Source organism: Nicotiana tomentosiformis, chromosome 9, assembly GCF_000390325.3.
Source record: "Nicotiana tomentosiformis chromosome 9, ASM39032v3, whole genome shotgun sequence".
In the NCBI taxonomy this organism is placed as follows: domain Eukaryota; kingdom Viridiplantae; phylum Streptophyta; class Magnoliopsida; order Solanales; family Solanaceae; genus Nicotiana; species Nicotiana tomentosiformis.
Genome location: NC_090820.1, coordinates 34924947 through 34937767, shown reverse-complemented (window position 1 = coordinate 34937767; position 12821 = coordinate 34924947). Strand labels below are relative to the sequence as shown.

Sequence of the window (12821 nt, the reverse complement as noted above, 5' to 3'; positions counted from 1 at the left end):
GATTTGGATCGGTTCTTAGACTTTCCACGAGCTCCGGATCTATCACAGTTGCTCGAACTCCTTTGATAACTCCTGCCTCTACCTTCTGTGATGAGAGCATGTCCTTGACTTTCAGGCTTCTTTCTCATCTTCTCATTGAGTAAAAGAGCCGATGTGACATCTTTCAACTCAATGGTAGTCTTACCGTGTAGGATGGTTGTTGCCAGATTCTCGTACGAAGATGGCAACGAGTTTAACAGCAAGATGGTTTTATCTTCTTCCTCAATTTTCACTCCGTGATTGGCGAGATATGTGATTAGTCCGTTAAACACATTTAAATGTGACAAAAAATTCGTACCTTCACCCATGTGTAGGGCGTATAGCTGCTTCTTCAGGTACAATTTATTTGTTAGCGTTTTGGACATGTATAGGCTTCCAACCTTGCCCAAATACCATGTGCGGTGTATTCATCGATGATGTTATTTACCACATCATCTGATAAGTGTAACCTAATTGCACTTTTTATCTAAGTCAGCCCAATCCTCAGCTTTCATGGTATCAGGCATTTTGGCATCAGCATCTAGTACCTTGTGTAATCCTTGTTGGACGAGCAGATCTCTCATCCTTCTTTGCCATGTTGAGAAAACGCTATCTCCGTTAAATTTTGCTACCTCATACTTTACTCCGAACATTTTTATTTTTCACCGAGTATAGTACTACCGACATTGAATAGTGTTTCTGTGAACGAGCAGAACCTGTGCTCTGATACCAGTTGTTGGAAATAAATCCCCTACAAAAATAAATATTCACAGTAATAGAAGCGGAATAATCACGTAACATTAAGATACGGTAATTAGCAAGAAAAAGAGTGACAACGACACCAAAATTTTTACGTAAAAAATCCTTTGAATAAGGAAAAAGATCGCGACCTCGAGACGAGCAACTGATATCACTATAGCAATAAATTTTACACTTTGTAGGTTCGAGTAAAATACTCCAAAGACCACTACAATACTCAAAATAAATAACCATCTTTTGATATTCTCACCTCACTACAATATCGCTCACTCTCTATTTTTTTCACAGACTATTTTCTTAAACCTTATCTGTGAAACCTCACTATTTCTTTCTCTATTTGTTGGTGTGTAAAAATGAGAGTTGAAGCTCTCCTTTTATAGCCGAAGCCTCACTCTCTAAAGCCTATTATATTTGACAATTTGCACACACTTTTCTTTTTTTTTTCCCTTTAATGTTGATAATTTAATAAAATTGGCTACCAACTCAAAGAAATTCAACAAAGTTGGCTATAAAACCAAAGAAATTCAATAAATTTGGCTACCAAATCAAATAAAATTTTCTTAGCTCACGCCTATTACTTTGGCTATGGCTATTGAATGAGATGGAGCCCATTAGGGCCCATCCCAGTTTGGTCATTTCAAATTTCAAATTATATGGTTTCAAAATTTTGACCCTCCTCACAATTTTGTGTTCCCCATCTCTTTTCTCTGTTCCAAAGCGATTGTCCAGAAGCTTCTCTCTCGCCGAACACATGGTAAAAGCTCATTCATATATTACTTCAAATCTTCAACCTTTACAAATGCACACTCTCAATTTTGCTCATTTTAGGGTTTATATATGAATCGATCCGTGAAATTTTGTGATTTCTGCTATGTATTTCGCATCGTGATCTAAGTGTTGGAATATTATCAATTTTAACATAAAATTTTCAATGTTTAGTTTTCTTTATTTCTATCCAATGGACATATTACATTTCAAATGTTCGTTGTTCAATTTTGCATATCTAGCTCATTTCGGAGTACGAGAATCTAATTTTGAACATTTTTAGATAAAATGTTCAATGTTCAATTTTGCATACTCACTTCGGTGTACCAGAATGAAACAGACTAAATTCTGTCTCCATTTTGTTTTGTATTTATTCCATAATTTTTAAAAATAAATTTTACATATTTAGAAACTAATTAAATAAGTTACTGTGTAACAAACTTTTAGAATTATAAATATTTGTGAAATCTGTGAAAAAGTTTTAATTTGGAAAAAATGTTTGAACTCCCAAATAGTGGTAATGCTAGCTAAAACGAAGGAGAGGGAATATCCTTTAAGAAAAAAGGAGGGGGGAGCTTGAATTGAAGTGAATTTGTAGATATTATCCTGAGTTTCAGAGTAAAATCAGGTGTTTTATATCTTTAACTCTTTTGGATTATATGGTTGCGAATGAGTAAAATCAGGTGTTTTATGTCTTCTCTTTTGGATTATATAGATGCTAATAGCCTAGAAGATTTTTTTACCAGTTTCATAATGGCTGCGATGCTTGCATTGCTTTGTTAATACAAATAAAAACTACTCTACTATTTTATAGTGTTTGGCTTATAATTATACAGTTATGTGAAACAAGTGATGATGTTTATTAGGTGGTGACTTCGTGCAAGAGGAAGTGGGAACGAACACACTTAGGGAGAGAGAGATGATAGTTTTCTTTTGTAGTCAGAAATATGGACACTTGCGATTGTTTAAGGAACTTGCAAAAGAATAAGGCACCTTTGTTGTGGTGATAGCTTGTTGTTTGGGGGGCTACAATGCATTTCCTTCTTTTATGCCCTTATTTTGCGTTCTTGCCAATTCAACTTGGATTTTCGTGATTTCACTCATAAGCTCAAGCTTTGTGCACTTTGAAAACGAGTATCATGGCGAACTTTTTAGGTTGTTTAGTTGATCTTCAATCAGTAAAGTTGAAGAACTAAACTGAGCAAGTAGTGCGAACATTAATCTGAATATACCATCCATTGCTGCCGAGTGCATTGAAATAAAATAGTACTGCAATCGGCATAAACAACATGGTTTGTCAAGAGCTGCCTATAACCAAATTTTGATTTACATATGAAAGGGTGTGTCTAGAATAACTTTTCTGTAGACATCATAAAGAGCTATATAAAGTACTAGGTCTATGTGAAAACAGTTACAAGGATGCATATTGCTATTTGGTTTTTCCTTTGAAGTGAATTTGAATTGAAGTGAATTTGTATATATTATCCTGAGTTTCAGAGTAAAATCAGGTGTTTTATATCTTTAACTCTTTTGGATTATATGGTTGCGAATGAGTAAAATCAGGTGTTTTATGTCTTCTCTTTTGGATTATATAGATGATAATAGCCTAGAAGATTTTTTTACCAGTTTCATAATGGCTGCGATGCATGCATTGCTTTGTTAATACAAATAAAAACTACTCTACTGTTTTATAGTGTTTGGCTTATAATTATACAGTTATGTGAAACAAGTGATGGTGTTTGTTAGGTGGTGACTTCGTGCAAGAGGAAGTGGGAACGAACACACTTAGGGAGAGAGAGATGATAGTTTTCTTTTGTAGTCAGAAATATGGACACTTGCGATTGTTTAAGGAACTTGCAAAAGAATAAGGCACCTTTGTTGTGGTGATAGCTTGTTGTTTGGGGGGCTACAATGCACTTCCTTCTTTTATGCCCTTATTTTGCGTTCTTGCCAATTCAACTTGGATTGTCGTGATTTCACTCATAAGCTCAAGCTTTGTGCACTTTGAAAACGAGTATCATGGCGAACTTTTTATGTTGTTTAGTTGATCTTCAAACAGTAAAGTTGAAGAACTAAACTGAGCAAGTAGTGCGATCATTAATCTGAATATACCATCCATTGCTGCCGAGTGCATTGAAATAAAATAGTACTGCAATCGGCATAAACAACATGGTTTGTCAAGAGCTGCCTATAACCAAATTTTGATTTACATATGAAAGGGTGTGTCTAGAATAACTTTTCTGTAGACATCATAAAGAGCTATATAAAGTACTAGGTCTATGTGAAAACAGTTACAAAGATGCATATTGCTAATTGGTTTATCCTTTGAAGTGAATTTGAATTGAAGTGAATTTGTAGATATTATCCTGTGTTTCAGAGTAAAATCATGTGTTTTATATCTTTAACTCTTTTGGATTATATGGTTGCGAATGAGTAAAATCAAGTGTTTTATGTCTTCTCTTTTGGATTATATAGATGCTAATAGCCTAGAAGATTTTTTTACCAGTTTCATAATGGCTGCGATGCATGCATTGCTTTGTTAATACAAATAAAAACTACTCTATTGTTTTATAGTGTTTGGCTTATAATTATACAGTTATGTGAAACAAGTGATGGTGTTTGTTAGGTGGTGACTTCGTGCAAGAGGACGTGGGAACGAACACACTTAGGGAGAGAGAGATGATAGTTTTCTTTTGTAGTCAGAAATATGGACACTTGCGATTGTTTAAGGAACTTGCAAAAGAATAAGGCACCTTTGTTGTGGTGATAGTTTGTTGTTTGGGGGGCTACAATGCACTTCCTTCTTTTATGCCCTTATTTTGCGTTCTTGCCAATTCAACTTGGATTTTCGTGATTTCACTCATAAGCTCAAGCTTTGTGCACTTTGAAAACGAGTATCATGGCGAACTTTTTAGGTTGTTTAGTTGATCTTCAATCAGTAAAGTTGAAGAACTAAACTGAGCAAGTAGTGCGATCATTAATCTGAATATACCATCCATTGCTGCCAAGTGCATTAAAATAAAATAGTACTGCAATCGGCATAAGCAACATGGTTTGTCAAGAGCTGCCTATAACCAAATTTTGATTTACATATGAAAGGGTGTGTCTAGAATAACTTTTCTGTATACATCATAAAGAGCTATATAAAGTACTAGGTCTATGTGAAAACAGTTACAAGGATGCATATTGCTAATTGGTTTTTCCTTTGAAGTTAATTTGAATTGAAGTGAATTTGTAGATATTATCCTGAGTTTCAGAGTAAAATCAGGTGTTTTATATCTTTAACTCTTTTGGATTATATGGTTGCGAATGAGTAAAATAAGGTGTTTTATGTCTTCTCTTTTGGATTATATAGATGCTAATAGCCTAGAAGATTTTTTTACCAGTTTCATAATGGCTGCGATGCATGCATTGCTTTGTTAATACAAATAAAAACTACTCTACTGTTTTATAGTGTTTGGCTTATAATTATACAGTTATGTGAAACAAGTGATGGTGTTTGTTAGGTGGTGACTTCGTGCAAGAGGAAGTGGGAACGAACACACTTAGGGAGAGAGAGATGATAGTTTTCTTTTGTAGTCAGAAATATGGACACTTGCGATTGTTTAAGGAACTTGCAAAAGAATAAGGCACCTTTGTTGTGGTGATAGCTTGTTGTTTGGGGGGCTACAATGCACTTCCTTCTTTTATGCCCTTATTTTGCGTTCTTGCCAATTCAACTTGGATTTTCGTGATTTCACTCATAAGCTCAAGCTTTGTGCACTTTGAAAACGAGTATCATGGCGAACTTTTTAGGTTGTTTAGTTGATCTTCAATCAGTAAAGTTGAAGAACTAAACTGAGCAAGTAGTGCGAACATTAATCTGAATATACCATCCATTGCTGCCGAGTGCATTGAAATAAAATAGTACTGCAATCGGCATAAACAACATGGTTTGTCAAGAGCTGCCTATAACCAAATTTTGATTTACATATGAAAGGGTGTGTCTAGAATAACTTTTCTGTAGACATCATAAAGAGCTATATAAAGTACTAGGTCTATGTGAAAACAGTTACAAGGATGCATATTGCTAATTGGTTTTTCCTTTGAAGTGAATTTGAATTGAAGTGAATTTGTAGATATTATCCTGAGTTTCAGAGTAAAATCAGGTGTTTTATATCTTTAACTCTTTTGGATTATATGGTTGCGAATGAGTAAAATAAGGTGTTTTATGTCTTCTCTTTTGGATTATATAGATGCTAATAGCCTAGAAGATTTTTTTACCAGTTTCATAATGGCTGCGATGCATGCATTGCTTTGTTAATACAAATAAAAACTACTCTACTGTTTTATAGTGTTTGGCTTATAATTATACAGTTATGTGAAACAAGTGATGGTGTTTGTTAGGTGGTGACTTCGTGCAAGAGGAAGTGGGAACGAACATACTTAGGGAGAGAGAGATGATAGTTTTCTTTGTAGTCAGAAATATGGACACTTGCCATTGTTTAAGGAACTTGCAAAAGAATAAGGCACCTTTGTTGTGGTGATAGCTTGTTGTTTGGGGGGCTACAATGCACTTCCTTCTTTTATGCCCTTATTTTGCGTTCTTGCCAATTCAACTTGGATTTTTGTGATTTCACTCATAAGCTCAAGCTTTGTGCACTTTGAAAACGAGTATCATGGCGAACTTTTTAGGTTGTTTAGTTGATCTTCAATCAGTTAAGTTGAAGAACTAAACTGAGCAAGTGGTGCGATCATTAATCTGAATATACCATCCATTGCTGCCGAGTGCATTGAAATAAAATAGTACTGCAATCGGCATAAACAACATGGCTTGTCAAGAGCTGCCTATAACCAAATTTTGATTTACATATGAAAGGGTGTGTCTAGAATAACTTTTCTGTAGACATCATAAAGAGTTATATAAAGTACTAGGTCTATGAGAAAACAGTTACAAGGATGCATATTGCTAATTGGTTTTTCCTTTGAAGTGAATTTGAATTGAAGTGAATTTGTATATATTATCCTAGAGTTTCAGAGTAAAATCAGGTGTTTTATATCTTTAACTCTTTTGGATTATATGGTTGCGAATGAGTAAAATCAGGTGTTTTATGTCTTCTCTTTTGGATTATATAGATGCTAATAGCCTAGAAGATTTTTTTACCAGTTTCATAATGGCTGCGATGCATGCATTGCTTAGTTAATACAAATAAAAACTACTCTACTGTTTTATAGTGTTTGGCTTATAATTATACAGTAATGTGAAACAAGTGATGATGTTTGTTAGGTGGTGACTTCGTGCAAGAGGAAGTGGGAACGAACACACTTAGGGAGAGAGAGATGATAGTTTTCTTTTGTAGTCAGAAATATGGACACTTGCGATTGTTTAAGGAACTTGCAAAAGAATAAGGCACCTTTGTTGTGGTGATAGCTTGTTGTTTGGGGGGCTACAATGCACTTCCTTCTTTTATGCCCTTATTTTGCGTTCTTGCCAATTCAACTTGGATTTTCGTGATTTCACTCATAAGCTCAAGCTTTGTGCACTTTGAAAACGAGTATCATGGCGAACTTTTTAGGTTGTTTAGTTGAACTTCAATCAGTAAAGTTGATGAACTAAACTGAGCAAGTAGTGCGATCATTAATTTGAATATACCATTGATTGCTGCTGAGTTCATTGAAATAAAATAGTACTGCAATCGGCATAAACAACATGGTTTGTCAAGAGCTGCCTATAACCAAATTTTGATTTACATATGAAAGGGTGTCTAGAATAACTTTTCTGTAGACATCATAAAGAGCTATATAAAGTACTAGGTCTATGTGAAAACAGTTACAAGGATGCATATTGCTAATTGGTTTTTCCTTTGCATTTCTGTTAGACATAAGACAATTTCTTCACTGCACATCTTTGTATGTTAGCGTAACAAAAAATCTGACTGATTAATTGAGAGTGGGAGAGTTAAGAAGATATATTGTGATCCGAGAACTTCTGATTGCTCTTCTTGCTGAAAGCTAGTTATTGTGGAAATATAAGAGATACAGATTTCTGGATTTTAAAAGGACTTAGCTATATGGAGGTTGAAACTGCAATTAATTTATACCTTTCTACTTTTCTTCTGCTCCCTTATGACCCATAGTTTCTGGATCATTTTGCAGGACGGGCATGATGCAGATAATACAAAACAAAGCACTGCTGATATGACTGTATTTGTAAGTTTTTATGATGAATAATACTCTGGATTTTTCAATTGATGTTAAACACTGAATCTTCACTCCACTATTTACTTAAATGACATTCTGGAAAGGTTTCTAGTCCATCTCAATGTGCTAACCGCTGAGTTACTGAAGTGTGATTCCTTGTTAAAGTTAGATCCCAAGGATTCATTTGGTTCCAATGAATATTTTTGTCAGTATGATCTTTTCATCATCAATGTAATTCTAACATGCTAGCCTGTCCCTTAAAGAACTATCTAAAATAAATGTGGTTCCATGATGTCAGGACAATGACATCTAAGCCAATTTATTTTTTGATTGAGAAAACTTTTTTTGTTATATGCCCTTTACCCACCCAATTTCTTATGTACACCATGAGGATCATAATTATTCATATCTGGATACCAAGGTACCTTATCAACATATTGATGCAATTCTTGCTGGCTGACATATGAGACACTGGGTGCCTGCCATTTATTTATTGGCCTTATATATCGTTGTGTTGTTCACTAGAACTAATGTCATATGTGACATCACAAATAATCACATCCATTTTGCTAGCTAACTTTTCCTTACCTGCTTTCTGCTCTTGCAGGTCCAGAATCTTCTTCAGCAAATGGTGAGCCTGCTCTCTCTGCACCAGTAGGATTCTTCCCTAGTTTTTATCAGATTTATCTTCTAACTGATATTGTTTTCTCTTTGCAGCAAACCAGGTTTCAGACAATGTCTGAATCAATCATCTCAAAAAATATCCTTTTCCTATTTGTTGTCCCTTGTTATCCAGTAACTGATTTGATTCTTGGTCCTAATCTACATTAATTAGTCGCTGCACGGGTGTCATCTAACTAGTGAAGTAGGTCGTACGTAGCATGTCATACAGCTCTTGATTTCAAGAATCCATAAATGTGCCCGTAGTTGTGAGGCTCGAGGGGGTCAACTTTTTCTACTTCAGCTCTGTTTTCTCCTAATTTTTAAGTTAGTATGACTTCTGGTGATCAAAACTGAATTTATCCTTCTTTATAGTTTCAGGAAATTTATGACAGGGATAATTCTCTAGTGACATCAAGATTTGGTCGTATGACTTCTGGTACTCAACCAGAATTTAACCTTCTTTAGTTTCATGAAATTCTATGAAAGGGATATTGCATTAGTAACATTAAGATTTGGTCGTATGACTTCGGTTACTCAACCAGAATTTAGCCTTCTTTAGTTTCATGAAATTTATGAAAGAGATATTGCACTTGATACATCAAGATAGGGTTGCTTATTTCAATGTCTTACTGCAGAAAAGGCAGGTGATGTGTATCAGTGTATAGGTTGGCTTTTGTATCTCACTTTTGGTTTTCTGTTATCTCTTTCGTTTATGGTGAATATTTCTACATGATATAGTGTCCCTGTCAAATTGGTCTAAATAGGTCTGTGTTGATCGTTGTTATCTCTAGTATGTTATATGTTGCATCTACATTTTGTGAGATCAACTTGGACAAAGTCTGTTTAGTCCTTGACAATGCTGCACTTGATGAGATGGGGAACCGGATTGATGAATTGGAGCAGAGCATCAACGATTTGAGAACTGAAATGGGCCAGGAAGGTTCTCCATCGCCTTCGGCCACACTAAAGTCAAAAGATGAACCAAAATCTGCTGAGGATTCTACATAAAGTAACTGACGATACATCGAGGTGGTTTATCAAACAATTGTTTAGCTTTAAAAGAGTGTTATCCTTTTTTGGATGTTATGCCTTTTGGTTTTGATAGCTGCATTCTGTACCTGGATTCTCTGGTTCTGGAAAGAGAGACGTGTGCTATTGGTCATTGATTTGGTTATCAAATTATGCTTTTATGATAGTATGTTAAAGGGTGTATAACGAAGGGTTATATTGTTGAGATTTTAGGCCCTCTTCAAACGAGGGCCAGTTTTCTTGTCAAAGCCCTCTTTTGCTTTAATCTACTGATTATTATCTCTAATAGTTAAACGTAGAGAAGTTATTATTCTTCCGTGAACTAGCTGTCGTTCTTTGTCAACTTCTTCGGAATATCGTCTCTTTCCCTTTTATAATGTGAGTGTGGGTTGAGTAGAGAAAGGTAGAAAGTAGAGTGAATGAGTATCTTATTAGTACTAATAGTTTTGGTGCCATATCCTATTACTCTCTTTAAAAGGACGATGGGATTATATTACTGCGTTTAAGTTGCTGTGAATTTGTATAGAATTTTAGTTCTTAACTTATTGCCATCAAAAGGATCGCAGTTACACAGTAAATATGTGGGTAAAATGTGAGTGCGAAATAGTTATCTTCTTGTTCCTTTGTATAGTTTCACGTAGCATAAAGCAAATTACTGCTACCCCGAGGCTTTGAGTAGTTCATGAACCTCTAAAGGGGTGAATTTGGGCAGAGAAAAGTACTTAAATAGAGTGAAGAAAGGGGTGGATTGTGCTCGTTTCTCCTAGTTAGGTGCTGCATTTCTATTAAAATTATTCTTTTTTCTTTCTAATTTTTAACTATATTTGCTACTATTATATAAAAATATTTGGATAAAATGTGAAAATGGAAGAGATGGTTGACAACTGTAGAGAAAAGGATGTGCGAATAAAGGAAGATGCCAAATGGGTGGATCCAAGTTGTAAATGGGATATATAAAAGATGACAATGACAGGATTCACTTGTGTATGTCTTGTCTGTGTAAGGGGGAAAAAAAGAGAGTAACTCGTGAGTCGTTGAAGTTTGAAATTTTGATGAGGATGTGATTACAACACTTGTCGTCTTGTCCCAACAATCAAATTATGACTATACGAGAGTGTCTCTTATTCTTTTCTTTCTCCCCTTTCCCTTCTCTCTTTTAGGTACACACAATTAGATATTTTTAATGCCTTCCTGCATTGATGCTGAATTGCACATTTTCATCATTTATGTTAGTTGAATTATTACTATGTAGATAATCGATTTCTATGTTCTCCCTTACCGTCTCTCTCTCCGTTGAAAACGGAAAACTGATAATTGTGTTGTGGTTGGCTTAATAGGTTAATTATTTCTAGAGTTTAGTAAAGAAATATATACACAATTTGTTCACTTAAAAGATAATTTCACATAATTTTCATTTAAAGATACATAAGGCTCAATGAAATATGAATTCAACAGCCAACATTATGACATTTTAATTCTCTTTCTTTTTTGCAATCTTGCTGTATTTTGAAGTCATTCTTTTTCCTGCAAGTAAGGGAAAGTTCTTTGGATGGAATTAGAAAATTTGAGTAACTGAAGCCTCAGAAAATAATACAGTTTGGTGATGCTAGGATTGCAAATTTTGATTCACACAAGTATTTTTCCTTTCTCTTTCTCATGTTACGAGCTCCTTAACCCCCCCAAATTTTAAAAATGAACATAAAATATTTTAGTTGTATCAAACCTTAAATTAAGGACCAGATAGGTATTAGCCACCTATTGTGGTAAAGGTTCATCCGGGCTCAAGCTTCCACTAAATAAAACAATATAGCACTCCCTTACCCAATTTCTGTGGCCGTGTTTAACTAGCAATAAAAAAAGGAAAAACTTTTGTAACTTATAATCTAAAACAATTTATATGGTGGTGTTTTACTCGCAATTAAGTTGAAAGAAAAAAAGACTTTTAAAACTTGTGGTTTAAAACTAGTTATAAATATTTCTTTGACCATATCTCAATAAGGATAAAATAAAAAAATTAAAGTTAATTATTTCTAAATAAGAAAATGTAATATTTTTTTGGACAGTAGACGCGTGAACTGGGATAAAGGGAGTAGTGAACTAGATATTTTTAAGTAGGCCAATTATTAGAGAATTAAATGGAAACAGCAGAGCTATTAGTTGTATATTACACATAACACATGTACTGTTCTCACATAACCTCAAAAAAGTACAAACCTAAATGTAAGGCACATTTTCGAACAAGACAGGAATCTTCCAGTAGAAAAAGTACAGTTAGATTTACTTCAAAATTCACTTGCCAAGACAAATTACTTCAACTTAATCATCCAAAAAACAAAAACGAATACCAAGTGCTAAAACATTATTTCAAATAAATATATTAAGTGGAATGATAAATTAATATTACAACATCATACAACAAACTACAAGAATGTTCTCTACCACAATTCCCAAATACAAGTAACAACAAGCCTTACTTTATGCCACAACCCACAAACCATCCTCGATAACAGATCACAATAGTACAAACCTCAAAAAGAATTTTAACTTTTACCAGTGCGCGGTAAAAAAATTTAAATACAGTAAATTTCAAACTTTACTTTTTTTTCAACGGCGGCATCGCGTGATGGCACTGCATCCACGTCGGTAAGGATTCGCCTGAGCTCCGGGACGGCAATTGTAGTACGAAGCACCTCTTCTCGAACACGGAACTCTGTTCCTGCTCAGCGCACCGTAGCTAATGTATCTCCTACGGTACGCTAATATGCGCCGGGTGCTCTCAGACTCCATCGAAAACTCCTCGTCGCTTCCGTTTTCGGCCAAGAACTCACCGATCGAACCCTCATAGATCGATGAAGCCGATGACGTCATGGACAGCGTCATTGGATAAAAGCCGAGCTCGTGGGCTCCAGTAGCTGCTGCCGCTGCCGCTCCGATGAGGAAAATCGAAGAGATCAACAGAATGGTGAAAGAGTTCACTTTCACCATCGCCATTTTTGTGGGTTTTGGGATTTTCTGAGAAAATGAGGAATTTTCTAGAGAAAGTTTTGTTTCTTTGATGGAAAAAGTTAGGGAGAAAAATATATAAAGAAGTAATAAGTTGAAAACGAGAAATAAAGGAGTGGGCTATATTTATAAGTGGGGATAAGGATTTTAAAAAAAAAGACCTTTCAGATTGGGAATAATAACGAGAGTGCCATCTGATTTTTGTCATTTTGCTTCTAAATAATGCAAAGGCTAAATTTAGTGTAGGAGGAATAATAATGATAGTGGAAGTTATGATGGTACAAGGGACGGCTATAAAACTGAGTTTTTCTTCTTCCTTTGTTTATTTGTTAATCTGGATTCTTTCCTAAGGGTGTTATATATATATATATATATATTTTTTTTTTTTTTAAATTTCTCCCAAA

The 12821-nt window shown here is 34.8% G+C and overlaps 2 protein-coding genes across 2 annotated transcripts; one reads left to right on the top strand and one right to left on the bottom strand.

Moving 5' to 3' along the window:
- Positions 1 to 1363: 1363 nt before the first annotated feature.
- LOC104107977 (heat shock factor-binding protein-like) lies at positions 1364 to 9662 on the top strand. Its single transcript, XM_070186126.1, has 5 exons — positions 1364 to 1531; positions 7678 to 7731; positions 8330 to 8353; positions 8440 to 8482; positions 9251 to 9662. Exons 1-5 carry the CDS (start codon positions 1379 to 1381, stop codon positions 9391 to 9393), a joined length of 417 nt encoding a protein of 138 aa, XP_070042227.1. The 5' UTR covers positions 1364 to 1378; the 3' UTR covers positions 9394 to 9662.
- Positions 9663 to 12018: 2356 nt separating this feature from the next.
- On the bottom strand, positions 12019 to 12405 carry LOC104107976 (rapid alkalinization factor-like). The gene has a single exon (XM_009616927.4). The coding sequence runs from the start codon at positions 12403 to 12405 to the stop codon at positions 12019 to 12021; it is 387 nt and encodes a 128-aa protein (XP_009615222.1).
- Between the last annotated feature and the right edge of the window lie 416 nt (positions 12406 to 12821).